This window comes from Panthera uncia, chromosome F1 (genome assembly GCF_023721935.1).
Source record: "Panthera uncia isolate 11264 chromosome F1, Puncia_PCG_1.0, whole genome shotgun sequence".
In the NCBI taxonomy this organism is placed as follows: Eukaryota; Metazoa; Chordata; class Mammalia; order Carnivora; family Felidae; genus Panthera; species Panthera uncia.
The window spans coordinates 61,521,087-61,548,232 of NC_064813.1; the positions used below are offsets into that span (position 1 = coordinate 61,521,087).

General features: G+C 50.2%; 1 protein-coding gene across 2 annotated transcripts in view; it reads right to left on the reverse strand.

The window, feature by feature from the left end:
* The window catches only part of LOC125925954 (carboxyl-terminal PDZ ligand of neuronal nitric oxide synthase protein-like), a 284,630-nt gene that overhangs the window by 196,898 nt on the left and 60,586 nt on the right, over positions 1-27,146 (reverse strand). For both annotated transcript variants that reach the window (XM_049635266.1, XM_049635265.1), the window contains exon 2: positions 12,237-12,308. In XM_049635266.1, the coding sequence (XP_049491223.1) occupies positions 12,237-12,308 (72 nt within the window). The remainder of the gene's footprint in view (positions 1-12,236; positions 12,309-27,146) is intronic.

Here is a 27,146-nt window from a genome sequence, read left to right on the forward strand (position 1 = left end):
GGATTGTGCACTTCACCCACCTCAAGCCCCGTGGAGGTGACACCATTTAAAAAAAAAAAAAAAGAATGCCGCTGCTTCTCAGCAGGGTTAGCGGTTAAGGAAACTGCTAAGATCACACCAACGAGGGTGATTCCTACCAGTCAGCAGGGTTGAGTTCACTAAGGAGAAGCGATTCGTCACCCCCGCAGCCGACTGCCACGTGGACCTCTCCGGGGGAACAGCAGCTGCCCCATTATTTTTCACACTGTTGAAAAGCCAAAGGGCCGGCTGCCATACAGGACAGGCAGGCACAGCACGTTTTCCATCGAGATCCGGGGAGGGAAGCACCAGATTCAACCCGGGGTTGCGACACCAGGCGGGAGACCGCACCAGCGAGGGTCCGGGGCCGCCCGTCTCGCTGCCTTCTGGGTCCAACAACCACCTGTCTGCACGTGCACGTGACAGTTTACAAAGCCTTTCGCGCGGGGTCTCTCTCTTTTTTTTTTTTTAATGTTTATTTTTGAGAAAGACACAGAAAGCAAGCAGGGGAAGGGCAGAGAGAGGGAGACACAGAATCCAAAACAGGCTCCAGGCTCTGAGCTGTCAGCACAGAGCCTGACGCGGGGCTCGAACCCACAAACCACGAGATCACGACCCGAGGTGAAGTCGGATGCTTAGCTGACTGAGCCACCCAGGCACCCCTCAGGTAGCACTTCATTTAACCTACACGAAGCAACTACTTCGTGTCCCCGTCACATCCCCAGCAAGGCTGGAAAGGAGACGCCCCCAACTACTGGATTATCGACCACAGGCCAGCCCGTGCTAAGGACCAGACACCCATCAACTGCCTTTAATTCCTGCAGGGTTGCCCTGTTTTAAGAAGAGCTAGCAGCTGAGAAACTTCCCCCTTGACTCTCAGGATGATGATCACAGTCCGAGCCCTCCAGGAGACAAATGCGTCGTGGTAAATGCAGAGACAGAGGTCTCCAGAGAGGGAGAGCCTCCAGAAGGGACGAAAAGTCCCCCTGTCTTGTAGAAGATAAGCAGAAGTTCAGCTGAGTCCTGATTGAGAAGGGGGTGCTTCTCAGAGGGAAGAGCAGAGGTGGACCCCCGGACAGGCCACACGCAGGGCCCTCTGAGCAAGAGGACCACCGATGTGGCCTGAGCTTCCCAGCAGCACCCCGTGTGTCTTGCACGGAGTGGAGGCTCCAGCCTGCAGGTGAGGAATCATCGCCCAATGGTTTTAAGCAAGACAACTCTTGCAGACTGGCCTTTAGATAGAGGAGCTGGGCAGCCGTGTGGAGGACGGATAGGATGTGGTCCAGCCACCGTGTGAACGGCTACTGCAGCCGTCCAAGCAGCAAGAGGACATGGTCCCCCCCAGGCAGGGACTCACGGGGAGACACGTGATTGAGAAATATTTCAGAGGCAAAGCTGGTAAGTAAGGGTGACGAATGTGGGGGCAGACGCAGAAAAGAGTCTATGACCCTGAGGTTTCTGGCTTCCGTTCCTGCACGGATAAGATGCCTGCCATGAGGTAAGAGAGCACGAGGAGCGAAACGACCCCGGGGAGAGGGTTCCCAGCAAAGAGAAGAGACCACGAAAATGATGAGCTCCGTTTCTGACACAGTGAATTTAAGGAGCCTTTGGGACATCCAAATGGGAGGGGGGAGGTGTCGCACAGGATGTGCGAGTCTCCAACTCTAAAAAAGTCGTTTCTAAAAATCAGACGACGGCTTTCTTGACATCTCACGCTGTACAACGTCTGGCCGTGTGCCCAGACTAGAGAAAGGCACAATCAGGGACACGGACGATGCCGCCTGGAGCGACACACGGTAAAGCAGGGCCCGGCAGCACATTCTCGGAGGTTCTGAGCAGGATATCTGAGCCGGGAGTGAGCAGGCTGCAGCCTCGTCTCGGTTCTGATACCACAACCATACCAGCCCTGTGACTCGGGACGAGTTAGTTAGCCTCTCTGGGCCTCAGTTTCCTCATCTATAAAATGAGATGACGGTCGTACCTATGCCACACGGAGCTGTGGTAGGATCAAGTAACACTTGTGAAGGGCTTCGCATGGAACCTGGCACTGTGACAGCAAATGGTACAATCTATATTCAAATTTGGTTATTACTGGTAAGGACAACAATATCCAGGGGCGCCTGGGGGGCTCAGTCAATTAGCGTCTGACTTCGGCTCAGGTCATGATCTCGCAGTTCACGGGTTGGAGCCCCGCGTCGCGCTCTCTGCTGTCAGCATGGAGCCCGCCTCGGATCCTCTGTCCCCATCTCTCTCTGCCGCTCCCCTTCTCACACATTCTCTCTCTCTCTCTCAAAAATAAACATTTAAAAAAAAAATCACTATCATTAGTTTGAGCAAGTCACTTCTCTATGATCATTCTTACCTGCAAAGCAAGGGTAATACCTGCTTTTTACAGGGTTACGAGAAACCAAAATTTGAGGACAATGGACGTGAACACTGACTTAACTATAAAGTACTCCTGTGTAACGGATCGGACCTCTCCACAGGGACAGGGGTTTCCCTCCCGGAGGCTCAGGTCCTCAGTTGCCGGTTCTGAGGTCTTGGTCTGGGGGTGTGCGTCACTCTCCTGGAGGACGTGGCTTTAGATCCAAAGAGGAAACAGCCACACACTAAAGCCTGTGTGGTGTGTGCAGCGCAGAAAAGATACTAGTCAATTAAAAGGAATCAAGTGTTTGACATACGCTACAATATGGATGGTCCTTGAAAACACCTTGCGCGGTGAAATACACCAGAGAGAGGAAGACACGTGTCGTAGGAGGTTCTACTTAGGGGAGGAAGCCAAAATAGGCAAAATCATAGAGACAGAAGGCAGAACAGAGGTTACCAGGAGCTGAGGGGAAAAGAGGCAGTGATGTTTAATGGGTACACAGCTCGCGTTGGGGTCGATGAAAAGGTTCAGGATACAGGTAGTGGTGATGGGTACAGAGTTTTGTGAACCTATTTAATGCCACTGAGTTGTACACTTACAAATGTAAGCATCATGGTAGGTAGATTTAAAAATCCACAGAAGCCATCAAGACAAGGAGCAGCTGGTCAGTTACACATGGGTCCCCAAAGGCTGGCTGCTGTGGCAGCAATGAACTTGGGCTCTTCATATCCTCCTGGTGTGATGGATAAACATTGCTGGCTTTAGGTATTAAGTGGGCCGGTGCAAGAATCTGTCGACCTGGCTGGGCGGTATGCAAATGCTTCCGTGGAAACCCAATTACATTATTTCTTACTCTTGAGCATGCACGGCTGTAATAAAGACAGGTGTTTGGCTTTGGTAACAACGGATTCTTACTAACTCCTCTGCTGACGGATAACGCATTTGGCAGTTCCGCCCCAGTTTTAAAATCCTTCCCGAATCACTCACTTCGGGAGCAGAATCACTCACTTCTTGTGCAGGGTGCGTTTTCGCTCTGGTACGGATTCAGGGGAAAGATAAATGCATTTTCTCACGTGTGGTCAGGCACCCAGGGATTCACTCGGTGAACCAGATTCTCACGAGGTATAATCTGCCTTCCCCGCGTGGGACTCTTGAGTCTCCAGCCACACTGACGACCTTCTCCCTTCTCGCAGCAAAACCCGCTCCTGCCCCCAGGGCCTTTGCACTACTTCTCTCCCTCTGTCTGGATATCTTTCTCCAGATATTCACAGAGTCCTCCCTCCCTTCCGTATTCACACCTCTAGAGACTCCAAGGTCACCATAACCCAGAGGCCTTTTCCGGCGATCTGTATAGAATAGCACCCATCCCACCTCCTGACACCATCTATCCTGTTTTGTGCTTTATCTTCCCGCAGACAAGTCACATGTGACACGGTAGGGTAACCATCTCCTACCTCCATCTCAACCAGAGTACAAGCTCCAGGCAGACAAGCCCTTGGTCTTGTAGACTGCCGTATCCCCAGAGCCTAAAACAATATTGGCTCACAAAAGACGTTGATACCTTTTTCTTTTTTAAATGAGCGCAGAAAAAAAATGAAGTTATGCTATCAGCATACTATTCTTCATATCGATGAGAATGCCTTGCCCCAGCATCCCTAAGAAAGCATTGATCCCTTTCTCGTTTGGCTGAGAAAGAGCCCTAGTAACCTCCCCGTCACACGCCATTCAAGCCACATCAAGTGTTTTCGGAAGTTTAATAAAGTCTGGCCCGCTTTGAAAGAAAAAAAGATTTTCACAAACAGCATTTGAATAAATGACACATGGTACATCCGCACTATGGAATATTACTCAGTAACGAAAAGAAGTGAAGTGTTGCTACGTGCCACAACATAAACGAACCTCGAAAACATCACACTAAGTGGGAGAAGCCAGACATCAAAGGCCATGTACTGAACGATGCCATTTACAGGAAATGTCCAGAACAGACAAATCCATAAAGACAGGAAATAGATTAGCGGCTGGGGGCCTCAAGGGAGAGACTGAGAAGTGCTGGCTAAGAAGTGGGATTTCTAAGAATGAGGTCCTGCCGTTTGTAACAACGTGGATGGAACTGGAGGGTATTCTGCTAAGTGACATAAGTCAGGCAGAGAAAGACAGAGATCATATGTTTTCACTCACATGTGGAATCTGAGAAACTTAACAGAAGACCATGGGGGAAAGGAAGGAAAAATGAGTTACAAAGAGAGAGGGAGGTAAACCATAAGAGACTCTTAAATACAGAGAACAAACTGAGCGTTGATGGGGGTGGGGGGAGAGGGGAGAATGGGTGATGGGCACTGGGGAGGGCACTTGTTGGGACGAGCACTGGGTGTCGTAGGTAAGCGATGGATCCCAGAAATCTACTCTCGACGCCAAGACCATACTGTATGCCCCGTACGTTAGCTAACTTGACAATAAATTATTTAAACGAGAAAAAAGTGGGATTTCTTCTCAGGGTAATAAAAATGCTCTAAAATCGACTGTGGTAATGGCAGCAAAACACCAGAAATAGACTACAACCTGATGAATTATATACACTTTAAACGGGTGAATCGTAGGATATGTGATTAGGTCTCAACAAAGCAGCTACCAAACGAGTGTTAACAAATCGTGCTTGTCACATCATTCAATACGTAGGGCCTAAAACTACACAGCAAGTACCCATACATCCACAGCCTGCACACATTTCTCAATTAAACACAACTTATACGCCCAGTAACTTCAGAGAAGAGTTTATTTCACTGAAATCCCGTCACTGCTCACAAGGCGACCAAGTGACCACCTCACCCAAGTTCTTCTAAGTCTGGGGTACGCAAACTCAGGGGTGATCCTCGGAATTTGGACAACCAGGAAAGCTCAGGTGCCAATGAGTCAGAAGAGATGCCGGCGCTAACCAGGACAAGTGCCAGTCCCATCGGCCACGAGCATCTCAACCAGCGCCCCAGGGACCTGCCTCCCGTCCCAGGCCCCACACACCGAACCCATTCTCTGCCACTTTCCTCCGCTCAAACCGCCGCACGGTCTTAATTCCAAACAGGGCACAGTACAGTCATGTGTCCCACGCCTTATGGGAATTCATCATAGACATATTATGAACTTTTCTTTCTCCGCAGCGCACGATGATGACGGAAGAACTATTTGGTGCCAACGTCAGCAGACAAACACAACTGTGGACCATAAATTAGCTGAAGGCGCTGGGGCAGAGGGGGGTCCTCCCACAGGCCGGAACAGGCTTATGTTACTTTACTAGGATCAAATGAAAACGGACATTTTTTTAAATTCTTACAGAGGACTCTCAGACCCTGGAGAACACACCCATAGATTCCAAGAGTGCCACGGATCCCCCTCTGAGAAACACTCATCTACAGACTAAGGGAAAAAAGTAACTGACACACAAAGCTGACGAGGTCTTTTCTAGCAAACACTTACCAGGCGCCTGTGTGTGTCCGGCAGCCATCTTGTGCAGTCTTCTCACCCCACTGTCCCTCCCCAATACACACTAGAAAGGAGGGGAAGGAACTATATTTACAGAGCACCACCCACACGATGGCTTGCTCAGTGCTCTGCACGCACACACGTAACCGTAACATCTATCTGCCAAGAAGACATCCCAATTTTACCGATGATTAAACAAAGGCCAATGGGGTAAGAACCTTGTGCAGTCGTTCAGGTAGCACACAGAAGGCGGGATCTGAGCAGACGGCGTCCTGGCCCCACGCAAGGGCACCTCAGTAAAGGGGTGGCATCTTTCCAATCCCTGCTACAAGCCTAACGCTCTGACCCCTTTGTGGTAGGCAGAGTAGGGACACCGCCACCCATGAGGTCCCCAACCTTGTCTCCAAAACCCGTGACTAGGTTACCCTACACGGCAAAAGGGGATCTGCTGGGGCTCTGAGATGGGAGATAAACCTGGATCGTCAGGGCAGGGCAGGAAGGAGAGGCCTGTGTAAGGACAAGGGTCCTGACCAGGGAAAGGGAAGGCAGGGGGCCCAGAGCAGAGGGCAGAGTGCCGTGGCTGATGGCTCGGGAGATGGAAGGGGGTCCAGACCCAGGAATCCAGGCAGCCTCTAAGCTGGACAAGCAAGCACACAGATGTGCTCCTGGAGCCTCAGGAAGGAGAGCGGTCCTGCCAATTCCTTGATTTCAGCCCCGTTTCAAATTTGTGACCCCCAAGCAAGATGATCACCTTGTGGCGTTCTAAGCCTCTCCATTTGTAGTCACTGGTTACGGCAGCCACGGGAAATTAACAGGGCCAGGCTAGGGTGGCGAGTGCTAGTTTTGTGTGACCGGTGTTCCGAGGAGGACGGGCCAGCTCCCACCCCGAGGAGGAAGACCATGAACAACAAAGGAGCAGATGCTGCTGCGGGAACCACGTTACCCGCAGAGGGTTGCACGCAGTGAGGACGTGACTGCTGGGACTTACCGGCCGTGGGGAAGGAGACCCGGGCAAGGACAGGAGACCCTCACCACGGCAGACGCTGCTCCATAAAGCCCGCCAGCCCCCAGGACCCGGATGTTCTCTGGACGGCATTTCACTCATGTCCTCCCAAGGGGTTGGTTTTTTTTCTTTTCCCTTGAGAAAAAGTTCTGGAAGAGTCGGCAATCCCAGAAGGGAGCTGTGGGCGACTGGAGGACTTGGCCACTTCCTGGTCACCAGCCCATTCTGTTCAAGGCCGCATGACCACACCACCCCTGAGCAGCCACCCTTGAGAAATCAAGCCACGATTAAACCAAAAACTCTGGGGGCGCCTGAGCGGCTCACTCAGTTAAGTGTCCGACTTCGCCTCAGGTCACGATCTCATAGTTTGTGAGCTCGAGCCCGGCATCGGGCTCTGTGCTGACAGCTTGGAGCCTGGAGCCTGCTTTGGATTCTGTGTCTCCCTCTCTCTCTGCCTCTCCCCTGGTCATGCTCTGTCTCTCTCAAAAATAAACATTTAAAAGAAAAAAAAAAAAAAAAGCAAAAACAGAAAGCTCTGGTCCCCTGCTGGGCCACTGTGAAAGCTGTCTGCCATGTGGCTGGGACTTCATCCAGCCCACAGCCAGAGGGGCCTCAGCGGGAGACCAAGCATCTCTGAACGCATCTGGATACAAGCAGTACAAGTGACTTCAGGGCCAGGAGTCACAAGCGGATACACGGCTGTGGGGATCTGTCCCCTGGTGTTTTAACAGACAGACATTCGGTCTCCGGCCACAAAGACGGCTGTCTGTCCCCTCTCCAGCACCAAAGGCGCAGCAAGATGCCTCTCCCCTTCCCCACCTGGGGCTTCCCTTCTAGAAGCTACTACACGTTCCAAAGGTGAGGAGGTAAGGCGACACCAGGTGCCACGCTGGAGCCCCGCCTGGCTCCCCACCCGGCTCCCCACCCACCGGAGTCCAGAGCATTCCTCCTTCCCGGCCCCCCTGCCCCCACCCCCGTCTTGGCACAACCCCTCCTGGGTTTCCCTGCTTTATGCTCACGTGGTTATCATCTAAGATTAATTTTCTGAGTCACTCAACAAAAGTCTACTGAGCACAGGCTGTCCTGCTGACAGATTGGAAAGTCACTCAAAAACCACAGAAGAGAGGTGCCCTAGAACACAGGAAGGAACAAAACGATCAGGTGGGGGAGGGCCGCCCCAAGGCAGCGAGGGCTGCACTGAAATCCGTGAAAAGACGTTGCCGGTTTTAAGGACCTGCACGAAGCAACCGAGGGTCTCTCGGTGTATTTACCTGCATTTAACTGCGTTTCTAAAATGCTTCAAAACTCAGGTATAAAGGTTACTGCCATCCACAACCCCAAGCCCAGTCGTCACAAGTACGGTATGAGGAACCCGCATACCGTTCATGGGGACAGTTCATGGGGACAGTTCAGCCAGGAGGACTCTGTGACAGCAAGCAACCTAGCAGTCACCGGGAAGGCATGCTCTGCTTCCTGAGACCCCCCCCCGGCCCCCCAAGACATCCCGTCCAGAAAAGGAAAGCCCATCTATTTAAAGGGCCAGCATCAAGAGAAGTTACATGTGTTACTAAGGAGAAAAAAAAAAAAAATCTTGAAACCCTCGCGTACCACTGGTGAGAGTTTTAAACGGTACAACCATTATGGAAGACAATACAAAACATTAAAAATAGAATCGCCATATAATTTAACAATCGCCCATCTGGGTAGAGACCCAAAATTATTCAAAGCAGGATCTCAGACATATCTGCACATCCATGGTCACGGCAGCACTATTCACGAGAGCCAAGAGGGGGAAGGAACCCAAGCGTCCGTCAACAGATGACTGGATAAAGAAAATGTGTTCGTTACACACATACAATTGAATACTACGCAGCCTTACAAAGGAGAGAAATCCCGTCACGTGCCACAGCATACAGGAACCTCAGGGACGTTATGCTACAGGAACTAAGCCAGTCACGAAATGACAAATACAACAGGACTCCATTGATGAGGTATCCAAGCAGCCGAAATCATAGAAACAGAGTATACAGGTGGTTGCCGGGGCGCCTGGGTGGCTCCGTTGGTTAAGCGTCCGACTTCAGCTCAACTCACGATCTCACGGTTCACGGGTTCAAGCCCCGCATCGGGCTCTGTGCTGACAGCTCGGAGCCTGGAACCTGCTTCGGATTCTGCGTCTCCCTCTCTCTCTGCCCCTCCCCTCCCCCACTCTGTCTCTCTCCCAAAAATAAACATTAAAAACAATTTTTTTAATAGTCACATTTAATGTTTTTTAACCATTGTTTTAAAAAATCTCGAAAGCACAGTACAAAAGAAAAAAGATGCCAAAAACACATGACATAAATTTTGAGAGAAAAGCTGTGTGGCAAGACAAAGAAGAAGCAGACAGAGGGAAGAACAAAACACAGGTCACATCAACAAAGTCCAAACACTCAGTGGGGAGCCGACACTCCAGTGTGGGACTGAGGAAGGGACGGGGTCCATATACCTGCTGCGGCCTCAGCTCTGAAGGTGCATCTGGCCCCCCTCAGGCCGGTCGCTTCTCTCTGATGCCCTATCCCCTGTCCCGTGCAGAGCTCCGGAGAGATCAGGGAGACTGTCAGGTCAAGGGCTTGGCAAGACACCCAGGTGTAAGACCCAGTCATCCTTCTATAACCTGAGGACCAGCACTCTGAGGACCAGCACTCTGCACCGGCCAAGCTGGGAGGCCTGCGTCTCTGGATCTGCCAGAGCAGCCAGTAACCCAAACCCCAGAGTCTGCTGCCCAGCGCTGGCCTGGCACCGTTCCACAGAGAAACAAAGTCAGGAACGGTCATTTACACAGAAACCCCATGCCTCAGTCCTTGACAACTGTAATTACAACCAAACAGCTTGTGAAAGGGAGAGCAGAAAATAGCAGCCCGGACCTAGCCGTGAATTGGAGGTTTCGGGGTAAAACACACACCCAGAGCGCTTGCTGTCATGGCGGCCAGTCTAAACAAGCGACTGGCCAGCCAGACCAAGCCGCTTTCTGGCCAGTGTGTTTCTCCCTCTGATTTAATGAGCTGCTTGCTCATTAAGCGCTAGAAGCAGGTCACAGGGAAGGGACTTGCTGGCACAAGGCCACACGGGCTGACAAGTGACAAGGGCAGAGGAGACAGGGGCCACTCCAGCCCCCAACACATGGCCAGTCCTGCCGGATGCCCCGGGGCCTCCATAGCTTTGGGGTGATGCCTTCTGCAGAGGTACGCTCTGTTCCTTCCACAAAGTGGTGTCTCTGCCATGGACTCCCTCGCTAGGGAAGTTCCACGTCCTAAGCCTTGGTTCGCCAACTGGGCCGATCACCCAAAAGAACATTCAAGAGCAGGGTCACAGAGGCGGCAGCACCGTCCTGGGCGTGAGCCCCAGCTCCACCTACTGACAGCAGCTTGACCTAGAACTACCTCCCCCAAACTCTGTTTCCTCACCTACAAAATGCGATCGTATCCTCGCCTCACCTAGAGTAGTCGCGAATCATTATTATTTCTAGACTAAAAGGCCTAATGAAGCACCTCACGCATACTTCGTGCTGAGCAGTAACTATTTCCATTGACGGCTAATATTAACAGAGACAGGACTCTGACTATGATAAAGGTATTAACAACAACATAGTCCCCCATGTCTTAGTCCAACATGAAGAAAAGAGGCATTTTCGGTGAAACCCCAAGGACAGGCCAGCCCCAGGCTGCAATAACGCCAACCATAGCGAGAGCACAGGCCATCCCAGCACAGGGAACGCCTCCCCCAGACGCCCCCCAACCAAGGCTGCTGGGCTTTCTATCTGAACGGGAAGATGAAGAAAGTAGAGGAAAGACCTGGGAATATACTTAATGCCAAGCCTGAAGCCACAGGGATGAAGAATCTCACGGTCTCTCGAGAGCGAGGGGAGAACTACACACAGGTCACATGCCCACCATCTCCTAGACCCCAGGATTCCTCAGGACCCCTCTCTCTCTGAGCTTTAATCTAAAAAAAAATGAGGGTTACAGGACCCTCCCCCCCTCCACAGCTTGCTGTGGACATCAAATGAACCCACATGCAGGTGCTTTGAAGCAACTCATTCTCACAACCATGAAAAACAGCATTGTTTTTTTGATAGTTTCAACAAATACAACTTAATAAAAAATGCTGAAGAATTGGGAAGATCAAGGCAGTGAAAAAGTGGTTTGTTGTTGTTTTTTTTAACGTTTTATTTGAGAGAGAGCATGCACCAGCAGGGGAGGGGCAGAGAGAGAGAAAGAATCGCAAGCAGGTTCTGTTCTGGAAGCTCAATGCGGGGCTCAAACTCACGAACCGTGAGATCATGACCTGAGCCGAAACCAAGAGCCAGACGCTTAACCGACTGAGCCACCCAGGCGCCCTGAAAAAGTTATTTTAATAGGCTAACGAACTGCTCAGATAAACAGGGACAAACATGCTAATTTTCTTCCCAAATCTGCTGTCCCCGACCTGAGGTTTCTGCAGGGGAGAGGAATTGGCTGGAAGTAAAATTGGTGAACAGCCAACTGGAGCTCCCAACATCTGCTACATGTTTTCCATTTAGGTGGTAGATTCTTCTGCAAACAAACAGCCCAAAACAGGCTGCATCCTGGATGACCAATCCAGCCACCTCCGACACCCATTCTCTCCAAAAAGTTATGCAATGCCATTTGACCAATCGCTAACCTACCTTCGAAATGTACAAAATTTCAAGTAGCTCCTATGTCAATGCAGAGCACACAGACAAATTCCTTCACGGTGATCAGAAGGCAGCTTCGTTTTTGTTCAGTCTCTGCTCTGTGTACCCGAGTCGGAAAGCAACGGGCTGGAATGTTTTCCAGACGCTGCTAGAAGGTGCCCGAAATGCCACAAGAGAACGCACACACACCCTTTCGGGGCCCAAAGCAACTGATCAAGGAAATTATGCTGAAATCCCACGTTTGTTCTTAAAAATTCAAGTCAACCTTCTTACATACCACAATAAATTGCTTTACTTTTTTAGTGTTTTTGAGTCAATTAACAGCTAATTATCAGACATTTCCCCTAAAATCCGAATTAAAAAGATACGTCAGCATTCTCTCTCACTCCCCAGCGGACCCCACACACCCTCAAGGGCACCTGCATCTCCGTTTCAGGAGCAGCGGGGCAGCGGAAGAGTGGGGGGGATAGTGTCCCTCCAGCCACCACATCAATTTAATCCTTGGCCTTTAATCCAGATGAACCACCCGACTCAGAACAGCTTCCCTGGAGAGTGGAGGGAGAGGGGTCTGCGGTTTGCGGTGGGCGCAGCCTCCCACCTTGGTACCCCCAGCACATCTAAAAGGGCACCAGCTAAGATGCTCGAGTTGACCCCACCCAGCCCCACCTCCGGCCACTCACCCGTATCCGGCGCATGGCCGCCACGATCTCCACTCTGCTATTGGGCCTCGGCACATCCAGGCTTCCGACGTACTGCGGGGAGGAAGCAAGCACTCATTGAGAAGAGGGACAGCAAGGGACCCTGGTCACAGAATGTTAGCAGAGGGAAGGTGATCCAGTTAAGCTCCCTATTTTGTGGAGGAGGAAACCGAGAGCCAAAGGGGTGTCTCGTTCGGGGCCTACTTCTAACTTTATAAAAATCAACGCAAGAAACCACTGCTTCCTTTTTCATCCTGCTCCTCATCAGAAATGAGGCCGAGCATGGTCTTCAGGCAGGTTCCTGAATCAGAAAGACTTGGCTGGGATGAATCTCCCACCGCTATCTTTGGGGGGAGGCGCTTGGCCTTTGTCTCAATTTCCTCACCTGTAAAATGGGATTCCAGTAAAGATCAAATGCAAGGAGGTATAAAATGTCTTACACAGATATGCTTTGCTTATATTAAAGCAGACCCCCCCCTTCAAAAAAAAAAAAAAAAGGAATATGTGCTTTTTTCAATTAATGGCACTTCATTGAGTTAGCTCTCGATGTTATAGGGACCTCACACACTTGATTAAGTTCCTAACTGGAGGACAGGAACACGCTAATTATGTTTTATTTAAAATTTGAATCTTCTAAAAAAGAAAAAAGAAAACTTAATCTTCTGAAACGTTTCAAAACACAAAATGACATCCAGGTTAATGTTTAATACATGGATACTTCCTCACGGTATACTATTCTAATAATGTAGAAATATGCTGAGCAAAATAACCTCCCCCCAGCCCGTTGATAGTCTGACATACTCTTTTTGTATGCTGATGGGCACATGTATTCGTAGACACAAAGGAATTTATTTTTACGTAAAAAGGTTCGCTCTTCGCACTGTCCTACAACGTGATTTCTTTTTAACTTTTTTTTAACTTTATTTTTATTTATTTTAGGGGGGGGGGGGGCAAGCAGAAGAGGGGCAGAGAGAGAGGAAGATGATCCCAAGCAGGCTCCGCGCTATCGGCACAGAGCCTGACGCGGGGCTCGAACTCACAAACCGTAAGATCGTGACCTGAGCCAAAGTCAAGAGTCGGACACTTAACCAACCGAGCCACCCAGGCGCCCCTACTTTTTAACATTAGACACAACTTGGACGTTTTTCTCTGCCAATGCGTACAAGTCAGTCACGTTACGTGTGGTGGCCACCAACCCTACATATGTCACTATTAACAACCCTGCTTCCATTACGTCCTCATCTATATACCTCCGAGCTCATCCAGAGCTCTGTAGGCGGGGCTTCTACAAGCAGGACTGCTGGACCAAAAGTACAGAAAGATCTTGAGATCATTCCTAAGTAGGATGAAACAAGAAAAGCGGGGGGACGTTTTTAAACACATGTATTGGTTCCTTCACATACACCATCCCATTCCATACTGATATTGGGGTACGCCTTTCCTTTTTTCATTCAAGTTATATAAAATAGCCTGGGGGATATCCTAGAAATCAACAGCTTCTAAATAACTTAAAAGTCTGCCTGGGCAAAAATGGCATTAAAAGAAGAGGGTAGTCATCCCTGTAAGAAATGCGTTTCCTGTGGTTATAGAGGAATAGAAGGTTCTTTCTGAAATTTAGAGTGAAGGCTAGCCCCCGGAAGCAAGGTTCCAAGAGCTTAAAACTGCCAAAGGTTTCCCCTAGGATTGATCCAGTTTGTGCTAATCCCCTGAGGAGCACAGTCCCAGCACCCAGTGGTGAGTTGTGAGCCCATTACATTGTGGGCCCAAGGCGGACAGCCCCACGACGGCAGGCGGGAAGCCATGTACCTGTTGATAAAGCGTCTGGCAACCCACTTAGGTGAATGAAGCCCCCTAGATCTAAGAGTGTGGTCAGATTTAAATATGGATGGCGCTTCTCCCCCCTCCGAGCGCTGCTGGGACCCCACAGCATCAGGCAACGTGTCCGTGACCTCCACGGCCCAGAGCGGCAGCCCGGGCTTGTGACCACCCATCTTCGCAGAGCCCCCAGGCAGGGGCAGTTTCCCCCTCCCTGTCCCAGACCCTGCGGGCCCGAGGGTTCCTTCCCTGAACTCCGAGCAGTCAGACCTCCAGGGGCTCGTGTTCCCTCAGCCGTCACGTGAGAGCCAGGACCTCGAGACCGAGCAAGGCCGCTCGTTACAGGTGAGCCCGGGGACCCGGCCCGTCTTCCCACGCTGATCCCTGCCACACCAGGAGATCCACACCTGCGCGTGAACACGAATGCCCAGAGGGGACCGGTCCCCCCTTGCCTCCTTCGCTCCATCAGCCACCAGCCGTGCACACACCACACACCTTCACACACGTACGGGGCACGCATGCTCACACCCACGTGGTCATCGCACATACTAGCCTCCGACACTCAATTCACATCACGCACGCACTCACTGGTCTGCCTTCCTTCCCGGTCCCACGAAGTCACAAATCCGCCCTCCTGACAATCTGTCCGGAGGAGGGAACCTACGAGAGGTGTAGCTCAGGGTCAAATTCCCCACGACAGATGTCCCTTAGGGTCAAAGAGATGAAAAGGTCACGCGAGGTAGGGTTCAAGTCCACATCTAGGCAACACCTAGATATTCACACCAAGAACGTGAGGCAAAAAGCAGAACCGCGACGCCAAGGAAGCCGGAGAGCGGTCAGGTCAGAAAGCCCATTCCTCGGGGCAAAACCCGACGGCCAAGCGAATACGATGTCCCAGGCTGGCCTCGCAACAACCCGTCTCAGGCACGAGCATCACCCCCTCCCCAACGAACTTCAGTCCATCTGAGTATCTTGAGATGGAGAAAGTGTAAGACACGGTCTGAGACCAGTCCCTCCCCCCCCCCGCCCCCGCTGGAGGCGGGTCCTTACATCCGCTCAACTTGCGCTCAACTGCGGTCAAGGTGGCCCGCATATCCGTGTAAACGGAAGAGAGGCTTCCCACTCACCTTCGGGAAGTCGGCTCCCAGGCCTGAACCTCATGCACCTGCTGAGCTAACAACCTTTGAAGATCCTCACTTCCGTCACCTCCTGCAGGGATCAGGCAGAAGTCTATTCCCTGCCTTCAGTCAAAGGCTGACGCACAGTGACGGGCTCTCGGTCAGAAAGGGCATCCCCTTTATCTGCCTCTCCTGCAGGAGTCTGGGTGCCACAGGCTCGTTTCCAGAAGGGAAACGGGCCCCAAACACCATGCTCACCTCGGCTTCTTCATCTTGACGAACAGCCTCCAGAACGTCTACCAGTCGTTCAAGCCTGAGATCTGGGAGTCATCCCCGAACGAGCTTCTCCCTTGGCCACCACAGCCAGTCGGCACGGCCGACCAGGACCTGCCGGGTCCCTCTCCTCCCACACTCACCACCTCATCCCCCAAAACCCTTCCCTCCATCTACACAATGTCTCCTCACGGGTTTCTCCGCTGTCCCCAGGGCCCCTCCAAACCACTCCCCACAAGGCCATCACAGTGCTCACTCTCAGATGCAAACTAGACCGTATTCCTCCCTTAAGACCCTCGGGTGCGCCGTCAACTCTGAAGGTGACCGTCAAAGCCCTCGGTGGGGCCTACACTGCCCATGGGCCCGCACGGCACAGCTCCCTCTCACACCACAGGCCTCTCCGTCGTTGGGAAAGGCCCACAACACATCCTACACCCAAGAGCTTCTACACGTGGGCCTTCCCTGGGCACCGATCTACCCTCCCTCTCCAGCCCTCCAACATCCACGGGCCCTGCAGACCTCTGCTCACCTCTACTTCCCTCCGCCGACCGCCGGGGAAGGCGGCCCCCTCCGGAACACTCCCGCGATCCCCCCCAGTTCTCTTGCAGAACGTCGACACGCGGCTCCATAAGGGACGCCCCCCTCACGGGTTAACCGAGCCTACCTGGCTGGAACCCTCCAAGAATGAGCATATTCGCGCCCGCCCCGTGCACTCCCCACGGACAATCACCACACTGAGGAGGGACGGGAGAGGCCTGAGCCCTGGATCCTGACCCGTGTTCCGACATCACAGGCATCAGCCATCCCACCCTGGACGGTCCCTGTGGTGATTCTATCGAGTTACCTATTTTGTGAGGGTACCTGAACTGGACCTAAGCCAGATGCTCTCAGAGTAGCACATGCAATTCCTGGCTTGCCAAGAGATGAAGTACGTGGGGTGCCCGGGGGGCTCAGCCGGCTAAGCATCCGACTCTTGATCTCTGCTCAGGTCACGATCTTGCGGTTTGTGGGTTCAAGCCCCGCGTCAGGCTCAGCACTGACAGCGTGGAGCCTGCTTGGGATTCCCACTCTCCCTTTCCCTCTGCTCCTCCCCCACTCCCCCTTCCCTCAAAATAAATAAATAAAACTTTAAAAAAAAAAACAGATGCCAAATAGAAAAGTTTAAAAAAAAAAAGGAAGATGAAGTACATCCCACCTTTGCATTGGTGGATGTTTAGTCACCTGGCATTCTGCTGGACTTCTGCCCGCCTTCCAGATATCCCTGCGGTGAGGCATCTCCTAGGGCTCCTATTCAGAAGAACACCTACCACAGAGCTTAAGGGGAGAATAACGGCGTTTTAAAATACCCAGGCCTACTGCTTTTTCATTAGCACAAGAAAAAAAAAACTAGAAGGAAGATTCAAATTGCAGTGGTACTCAAGATACAAATGACCTGTGTCCAATTTATCTGCGGCCTCATCTTCCAGATAAGGAGGAGTTAGCTGCAAATGAGGTTAATCAGATGGACTTCAGGTATTTTTTTCTTTTGAAGCTTCTGGACAACCTCAGCGTCGTGCTAGATTAATACCTCATGAAATTACTTTCATTTTCTTGCTTCCGCTTCCCAGAGATGAACTCCTGGAGACACTGATAAACTGCACCGTAGCCATGTCTCCCGGTGATGTGCATGAATCACAAGGCTAAAAGGCAGCAAGACTTAACAGTCACCCATGGAACTTGCTAGACTTTCTGCCATCACGTTCCTCAGGAACTCCCTTTATTTACAAGGTTTCCGTCAACTGTTTCCAGAGACCAACCCCCCCCACCCAAAAAAAAAAAAAAGGAGAAAGACAGAAAGATAGATAGATAGATAGATAGATAGATGAGTCAAAAATATTTATAAAAATAAAATGTATCAGATGATTCTGCTTCTGATAATGTTGGAGGAACTATATCACCGGACTAGGCCTCCAACAAGCAATAAATAGGAAGTCTGGAAAAGATTATTTAAAAAAAACAACTTTGCAGAGAATGTACAAAGAGTGAACCGTAATATAAACCGGGACATTAGTTAATAATAACGAATCAATATTGACTCAGTCATAACAAACGCACCACCCGATGCAAGGTGCTAACAGGGGAAGCTATGTGCGTATGGGGACGGCCGGGGGTGGGGAACAGTAGGGGTATATGGCAATTCTGTCCTTGCCACCCAATTTTTCTGTCACCCTAAAACATCGAGTCTGTTGGTTGAAATAATAAAAATAACTTTGAAGGCACTGGACAAGAACAGGCAGGGCTTAGCAGGGAATCATCCCTGAAAGAAGGCCACTGCCCTCAGTGACGCTTGGTTTGTGCTGTCTCCCACCCAGTGGTACAAAGTGCAAACACGGGGCCAGGGAGCCGGAGGTCAGGCCCAGAGACCCAGTCAGACAGCCTGGGGGGTCCGGACACCAGAGCTGCAACAGCCTGAGGAACCGGACGGTGGGGGGCAGAAACCCCCAGCAGAAGGGGGTCGTAGAGGGGGCTCCCAAATCGTGTCAACCCCACCCAGGCCCGTAGATGACTTCCAAACTATACATTTGCGAAGCAGATTCCAAGGAGCCCAGGAGAAGGGGGCAGGGGCCCACCCCAGGAGCGGCAGATTGAGGATTTAAGACCAGCCACGTTAACCATCATGAAGAACAAAATTCAACACCCTTCAGAAGAGAATAGCAGAATGCAGAATGTTGTGTCACAGGGCCGTTAAAACCTTACTGACTGACCAGTGCAGGCAAGGCCATGGGCAAAGGCCACAGGGCCACGTTTTCCCGGGGCAAAAGGACAAGGGCCCCCATAAAGGGGCACCATGTAAAGGTCCCTAGACTCTGCCTTCCCGGAGCTCCTCTTCTCTCTGAAGACCACTCGGACAGCCCCAGCCCACAGCAAAGACCATGGGGGATTCGGGAGGAAGCCCCTCCTGTCCCAGAAAAGGACAAAGGACCCGCGTAAGGCGGGTCCGAACCCCCCTGCCTGCATCTGTACGAACTCACTCCTTCCAGGTCCAAACCCAGCCTGGCTTCTGTTCTGCCACCCTGCCCACCCCTTCTCGTATCCCCCACCAGTCTCCTGGCCACACTGTGTCCTCTCCCCAAACACACGCACGAGCAGTGCGACATCCTGCTGGAATCCAGCAATCCCCAGTGGGGGGCCCATCTCAACTAGTCCCTTAACCAATGCTGCCCCGATTACCTTCTAAAAACTCAGAGTCGTAGAGGCAGAGGGTGTCAAATCCAAAAGGGACCTTAGGAGTCACGTCCTAGGAGGACGTGACCAAAGAGCAGTCAGAGAGGCCGGGTATCCTGCCAACGCCTCCTACACGTCCACCATCACGACCCACCTACGTTGTCCTTTTTCCCATCACCCTCTGGTTTCCGTCCCAGCACTTCCCATGGTCTGCAGGTGTGAGGTGTGCCTCCTTCACGGGGTCCCCCTCTGCCTTCCCCGGAACCTTGCCCTCCCAGCGTCCGCGTCCCCAGCCCTTGGAAGAGGGCCTGGGAGACAAAGGCCCGAGCATCTGCGGAATGAATGAGGGGGCCACCTGTCCGAGACCCAGTGTATGGCAGCAATGGGGCCAAGAAGCCCACTCTCCCGCCACCGCTCCAACGGGAAAGGTTCTCCCAAGCCTCAGAAACTGCCCTTGGTGCACAGCTGAGCGTCCTGCTGAGCGGGATTATGAATGTGACCTGGGTGAAAGTTCTCGCCTCATTTAGCATCGAACAAAGCAGCATTAACTGCAGGCAGCAGCGGCCCCAGATTCCAGGGCACACACTCAGCCAATGACCTTCCCCCCCACCCCCCCAGATGCTCTGGGGGAGGGGAAGGAAAGCGTGGCCTCGGGGCGGCACACTCCCCCTTTCTGAGGCCGGTTCTGCGTTCTCTGTGTTCTCCAGGTGCCGAGGTGTGCGGGCGGGGGCAGGGGGGACTTAGAAGGACCCGTATGGACATTTAGCAGCTCAGGGCAGGTTACCCGCACCCCTCCTCGCCCTATACACTCACACCACCAGAAAAGCTTCCAAGATGCTTGAAATGCAGCTGCATTTATTTGTAGTCTAAGAGGAAAGAGGCATTTATATTTCTTCCCCTCTCTCCCAGCCCATCCAAAAAAGGAAGTACTATTTGAGGGCCATCTGATGGGACTGTGTCACTATTGATCAGGGGCTCAGCGGGGGCCGATGAATGTGCCGGAGATCACAGCAGAATCCTTCCTGCTCAACATGAAGGGGCTGGGTGCAAAAGAATTGTGGTGAGTCGTCTTTATGCTAATGCCATGCGACTCTCTACAAGGGACAGAGGGTAGGACTGAACCATCCAGCACACCCGCCTGTGGAGAACGTGGGTTCTGTGGGTTCTTTTAGTCCATTAGCAAAAGCTCAGATGGGTTGGCCTGATTATTTCTCTTTATTATGAGGATCTGAGAGATCTAGCAAAGGGGAGAGAAAAAGCAGGAAGGCAGAAAAAAAAAACAACACAAAAAACGTTCTGGTCTTTCAACTATCAGTTCCCGAATGAAAGCCTGAGCTCTGGCTCGCATCACAGAGGCAGGCGTGTGGGAGAGGCCAGGGAGGCACTTTCTGCCCTGCCCATCTGGGAGGCTTACTTGCCCAGTGGGTTACTTCTCCCCTGGGGGGGGGGGGGCGGACAAGGGGAAACAGGCAGAGAGAAAAACACTGACCAAGGCTACGCGGTACTTAAGTCGTCACCCGTACATCAACCAGGTAAACCAGCGCTGGAGAGATGGACAAAGAACACCACGAAATCAGAGGGAAGGCAGACCGCCATGACCGAGCGTCAGGTGGCCATAGAGGTCATTTGATCCAAATCTTCATTTTACAGAGGGCAAAACGGAGGCTCAGAGAGAATCGAATCACAGCGGCGGGATCAGAACCAAAGTGGGTCTTCCCTACCCCACACCGCCAGCCTGGTACAGCAGCAATGGGGGCGAACCCGGGCCGATGCCCCACTCAGGGCTGCTTCACTACATTAACCTTGGATGGAGGTGGATGAGAGGGCCTGTGCACCAGCACCTGAATGGTCGTCAGCTCAAAAACAAACCAGTCGACAGAGGCAGGGCACCAAGATCTGCAGTAAAAGGACAAGGGCTCACTCGCCCTTGTTCATCAAAAGATTTAGGGGATGGAACTGTAGAAAAAGAGAAGACCCCCCCCCGCCCCCCAGGGGTCCCCTAATTCTTCACATCAAGAACAAAGGCATTTGCCTTGGGGCAGCAACATTCTCTACCAGCCGAACTCTAAGTACTTAACCTCTCCAAGCCTCAGTTTCCTCCTTGGAATACAGCTAGTATCTGGACTGCCTCAAGGTCGGGGTTGTCCTAGAATCCAAATTAGATAATGCAGATGAAAGTTCCAGAGCTTCTAAAATACCACATAATCATAAAGAGGATATTTCCTGTATCATTATGTTCCTGCTTTATGGGCCAACAAGACCTTGAGGATACAGAATTTGTAGCTTTACAATAATCGCCTCTTGGATTCTCACAGACTAATGAACGGACAAAGCAAGGTGATCCAAAATGCCATGGGGTCAGTGGAAGGCGGAGTCGAGAATTCAGTCCAATGGTCAAGCAGGAGTGAGGAGGGAAGGGGTGAACCCTGGAGCAGAGAGGGTGCCCGGGCCGCAAGGACCAGCCCACACCAGTAATGGCCATCACACTGCTCACAGAGACTCACGGGGGGGGGGGGGGGGGGGGGGGGGGGGGTGCAGTTGGGGTGAACACCCTGCCACTTTTCCTTCCTGACTGAATGAGCTGTGACCAGGAACAGCACCTCCCCGCCAAGAGCTGGGGGTGCAGGATCATTAACCCAGTCATTTATCAGTATCACCGAATGAAACCCCACAACCAAGTAATATTTCCAGATCACTGGCTGGTACCCCATTAACATACCCAACTCTTCTCTACGTTGGACTGTTTTGAGTAGGACCTCCCTACAGTGTATTATACTCTGCCCTAAAAAATGAGATTCTGTAAACGAGCACTCAGTGCATTTCTTCAGGATTCAAAATATATAAACATTATACACGTCATTTAGTGCACAAGCTCTAAAGCAATGAGAAATGGCTCCAGACTACTATTATGCCTTCTGAGTCCTTGAGGCTGATTTTAGAATTTAATGCTTCCTACACTGTTAGTGGCAAGGATGATAACAACAGGCTATAAATATGCTTCTGCCTTTAACAATAACTGCCCCCAATCTTCAAAAAAGAACTAGCAATACAAATCCAGCAACTTATAAAATGGATTATACACAGTGCCCAAGTGTGATTTATCCCAAGAATGTAAGGTTGGTTGAACATAGAACAGTTAATAGACCATTTAATAAAATAAAGATCAAAGACCATTTGATCAACCCAACTGACAAGAGGTATTTGATAAAATCCAACACCCTTTCATGATGAAAATACTCAACCAACTATGAATGGTAGGAAACTTCTTCCATCTAATAAAGGGTGATAAACCAACAAATGAGCCCACAGCTACTATTCTACTAAATGGTGAAAGACTGAATGTTTTTCCCCTAAGATCAGGACCATGTCAAGGAGGTCTGCCCTCATCACTTCTATTCAACACGGATCTGGAAGTCCTAGCCAGGCAATTTGGCAAGAAAATAAAAGGCATCCAAGTCGGAAAAGAAGCAGCCAAACTATCTCTATTCATAGATGACATGATCTTGTATATAAAACATCCCAAGGAATACACACACACTATCAAAATCAATGAATGAGTTAAAAATGAAATTAGGAAAACAACTCCATTTACAATAGCATCCAAAGAAATACTTAGTAATAAATTTAACAAAAGAAGCATAAGACATGTACCTTGAAGATTATAAAACAATACTGCAAAATTCAAAAAGACCTAAATCAGCAGGAAGACTGCTCATGTTCATGGATCGGAAGACTTAAGATAGAAATGCTCCCCAACTAAAAAAAAAAAGAAAGAAAAAAAGAAATGCTCCCCAACTGATCTACAAATTCAATGCAATCTCCATTAAAATCTATAACCTGTTTATAAACTGGCACTTCCACTATCAAACGTGTGGGTTTTCCACACCAAGTAATTCCCCAGTTCTCTGCAAACACCAACTGGGTATCCTACAATTTAATTCAATTCTGACGCTCACTACCCAGAGTTCGCACATACCCGACCTGTTAAGAGCTCAACTCCACAAAACTGCCCCCCACTTCAGAGGCTGGTCAAAAATCCCGAGCCTCCCATACTTCTGACCAACCACCCATAACTCAGGGATTCCCATGACCCCCTCACAGGTTCCATAATTTGCCTTTATCAGCTCACAGAACTCAGGGAAACATTTTACTTACTATGACCAAATTATTATAAAGGATGCAAACGAACAGCCAGATAAAGAAGTACACAGGTATGTGGGAAGGGACACAGAGCTCCAGTGAGACTCTCCAGGAAGGCCACCCAACACCTCAAGGTGTTCACCAACTTAGAAGCTCTCCAAATCCACTGTTTAGGGTTTTTATGGAGGTTCCACCACACAGGCATAAGTCACTGGTCACTGAGACTGAATTCAGTCTCCAGTCCCTCTGCCTTCCTGTAAGGTTCAAAGTTCCAACCTTCCAGTTACATGGTTGGTGTCTCTCTCACAGCCATCCCCCATGCTGAAGTTACTAGGGACCCACCAAGAGTCACCTCATTAACATCAGCTCAAGATAAGGTACAAAGAGGCTTCTTATGAAAAACAAAAGATGTTCCGCTCACTTAGAATTCAGGAAATTCTAAGGGTTTTTAAGGAACTCTGTGCCAGGAACTAGAGACCAAATACATATTGATTGCATTACAGTATCACAAAATCCCATTGGTCTTTCTTGCAGAAATTGACAAGTCCATCCTAAAATTCATGTGGAAATCCAAGGGACCCAGAATAGCCAAAACAATCTTGGAAAAGAAGGTCATAGGACTCAGACTTCCCAATTTCAAAAATCACTACATAACTACAGTCATCAATATAGTGTGGTACTGGCATAAAGCTAGACATATAAATCAATGGAGTAAAATTGAGAGTCCAGAAACAAATCCTTGAATTTATGGCCAACTGATTCCTGACAAGCATGCCAAGACAATTCATTGGAGAAAAAGTGGTCTTTTCAACAGTGGTGCTGGGACAACTAAATATCCACATGTAAAAGAATGAACTCGGGATGCCTACTACACATTGTTATGTAAAATTAACTCAAAATGTATCATACATCTAAGAGTTAAAACTATAAAATTCTTAGAACATAGTAAATCTTCATGACCTTAGATCAGGCAATGGTTTCTTAGGATAAACAAAAGCACAAACAGGAGGAAAATAAATTGGACTTAATCAAAATTAACAACATTTTCGCTTCAGGGCGCCTGGGTGGCCCAGCCGGTTGAGCATCCAACTCTTGATGTTGGCTCAGGTCACGATCCCAGCATTGAGGGATCAAGCCCCACGTTGGGATCTGTGCTGAGTGTGGAGCCTACTTGGGATTCTCTCTCTCCCCCTCTGCCCCTCTCCCCCACTCACACCCTGATGGATGGATAGGTAGGTAGGTAGGTAGGTAGATAAAACACTTGTGCTTCAAAGGATATCAAGAAAAGGGACCACTCATGCAATGGGAAAAATATTTATAAGTCATATCTGATAAGGCACTTTCATCCAGAATATAACTCTTACAAGTCAACAATAAACGACAAACAATCTACACAAACAATGAGCAAAGAAGGGGAGCTTGGGTGGCTCAGTTGGTTGAGTGGCCGACTCTTGATTTTGGCTCGGGTCATGATCTCACAGTTCATGTGTTCGAGCCCCATGTCGCACTCTGTGCTCACAGCGCAGAGCCCGCTACAGATCCTTTGTCTCCCTCTCTCTGCTCCTCTAGCGCACACGCTCTCTCTCAAAAATAAATAAACGTTAAAAAACAAAAAGGAGCAAAGGATATGAACAGACACTTCTCCCAAAAAGATCAATGGTCAATAACCACATGAAAAAAATGCCTCATCATTAGTCATCAGGGAAATGTAGATCAAAACTACAATCAGATACACTTCACACCCACTAGGATGGCTAAAGGAAGACCGATAATAACGAGTATTGATGAGGCGATGGCGAAATTAGGATCTTCATACATTGCTGTTAAAAAAAAAAAAAAAACACAGTGCAACCACTTTCTCAAGAAGTTATACGGAGTTACCATATGAACCAGCAATCCCACTGCTAGGTATGCACCCCCCCCCCCCGCCAAAAAAAAAAAAAAAAAAAAAAAATGAAGACGTAAGGCCACACAAATACTTGTCCATGAACGCTCATAGCCACATTATGCATGATAGCCCCAAAATGGAAACGACCCAAGTGTCTATCCACGGAGGGATGTGCAAGAAAACGTATTGTTATTCGGCAGTAAAAAGCACTGGGGTACCGACACATGCTACCTCACGGATGAACTTCAGCATCACGCCGGGTGGAAGCAGCTAGTCACCAAAGACTACGCCTTATAGGAAGCGTCCAGAACAGGCAAATCCATAGAAACAGGAAGTAGGTCAGCAGTTGCCAGGAATTGGGAGATTAGGAGCGATAGGGTCCTTTGGGCAGGATACAAATGGTCTGCAATTCGATAGCGGTGGCATTTGTGCTACAAGGTGATTATTCTAAAAACCACTGAATTGTACGGTTCAAATTCACATACCATAAAACTCACTGCATCTTCTCAGCAAAGCTGTGATCTTAAAAACCCACGCACGAAAAATAACCGTCCTTCTTTTGATCTGCTGTGGACAAGAAAGTGGAATTACAACCAAAATGGGTTCTGAGTGAGCCTCTGAAGTGCTCTCTTTAAGGCAAGGCCATGACCCTCAACATCCACTCTGGCTGCCCAAACGCTCTTCCGTGAGAGTCCACACTGCTGGCTGTCATCTAGCTGCTTAAATTCACCAGATAAAGCATTCCAAGGGAAAAAATATGAGCTACAACTGTACTGAATTTTAGTGCTAGTTCTAGAAGATATATTTCCCTCCCCCAAAGAATACGCATTTTTCCACACTGTAAGAGTAGAGCAATCTCATTTCACATTCCGACTCTCCAATGCAATAAAATGAAACAGAAGCTCACAAAATAGATTCTTTCTGTATCACACTGAACCTTCTAAAGCAAAGAGTCCAAACACCATGACATTTCTGGGACTGTCTGGGTGAACCAGGCACACAAGGGCAATCCCAAAACACAAACAGTGCTCATCTTCTAGGCAGGAATAGATTCTTAAAGACACGCCAAGAAAAAAGATAAAATAACATATCCTACGTTTTGCAGCTTAGAAATTTCAATGTTCAAGACCATGAGTGAAAGGGGAAAAAAAAAGAAAAGGTCAGGCCACAGTGAGACTAAGGAAAGGAAGTAGATTTCAGGGTTGGGAGGGACAGTAAATACAGATCATGTTGCCTGACCGCCCACGCACATACATACACCTGGAATTTTAATCCCTTCTGTAGGTGCCCGCCACATCGTCAACCAGCCTATGCTTAAATACCACCCCCGATGAAGAGATCACTCCCTCAGACGACAGCTGCTAGAAAGTTCTCCCTTTTATGGAAGGCTAACATTGGTCTCTATAAAGACTCAGACTCCAGCGGCGCCTGGGTGGCTCAGTCAGTTGAGCATCTGACTCTTGATCTCGGCTCAGGTCATGATCTCATGGTTTGTGGGTTCAAGCCCACATCGGGCTCCGCACTGATGGTGCAGAGCCTGCTTCCGATTCTCGCTCTCTCTCCCTCTCTCTCTGCCCCTCACGTGCGTGCGTGCTCTCTCTCTCTCCCTCTTAAAAAAAAATAAGCTAAAAAAAAAAAAACCAAAAAGATGCAGACTCTACTCTGTCCTCGAGATGTATCTCATCGCCCGGCAGCCATGGGCCTGCTCTTGTAGACATTAGAGCTCTTCTCTTTCAAGTTCAAGTTATGGGTAAGGCCTCCCCACCCTCCTCAATAAGGGGTCTCAGGTGCTACCAGCTCCATCAAGCACCACCATGGGTGCCCTCTGGCGGGCTTAGGCTGAGGAGGGGCAGTCTAGATCAGGATAGAGCGAGGAACAACAAAGTAAGTGAGAAGGGGCACGGGAGGGACACCAGAGGCGCCGGGAAAGCCAGCTGCCCCAAGAGGCTACGCTTTCACCCCGACGCCACCCGAACCCTGAGCAGCAGAAGCTCGAGAACTCCAGCAGACGCCTGAGCCGCTCCGCTCTGGGCTCAGCCACGAGGCTGCACCGGTCTCTAATCCGTGTGCAACGGAGGCCACGGATACCGGTTCCTTTTTCCCCCACAAGAGCTGAGAAAACAAAAGGATCGTGCGCTCCATCTCTGAAAGGAGAACTAATGCAGAGACAGACCGGTTATTGATAAGAACAGGGGAGGCAAAGCTGGTCTCTAGTGACCTTTTACTCCTCATTCTCGATCCCTTTCCTCACCTTTCCGGGTACCCTATATCCAGCCCTCCTTCCAGGGCGGCGGCCGTTCCCTCCTCGATCTCCTCGCCCCCTTCCCTTGTCCCCACCAAAACTCCCCTGTCCTGGGTTCTAAGTCCCTCTCCCCACTCCGCACACAGCCAGCTAATTAGATAAACCAACCCGTGGTAGGACAACGCTGGTGCCAATGGCCGGACTAATGAGCC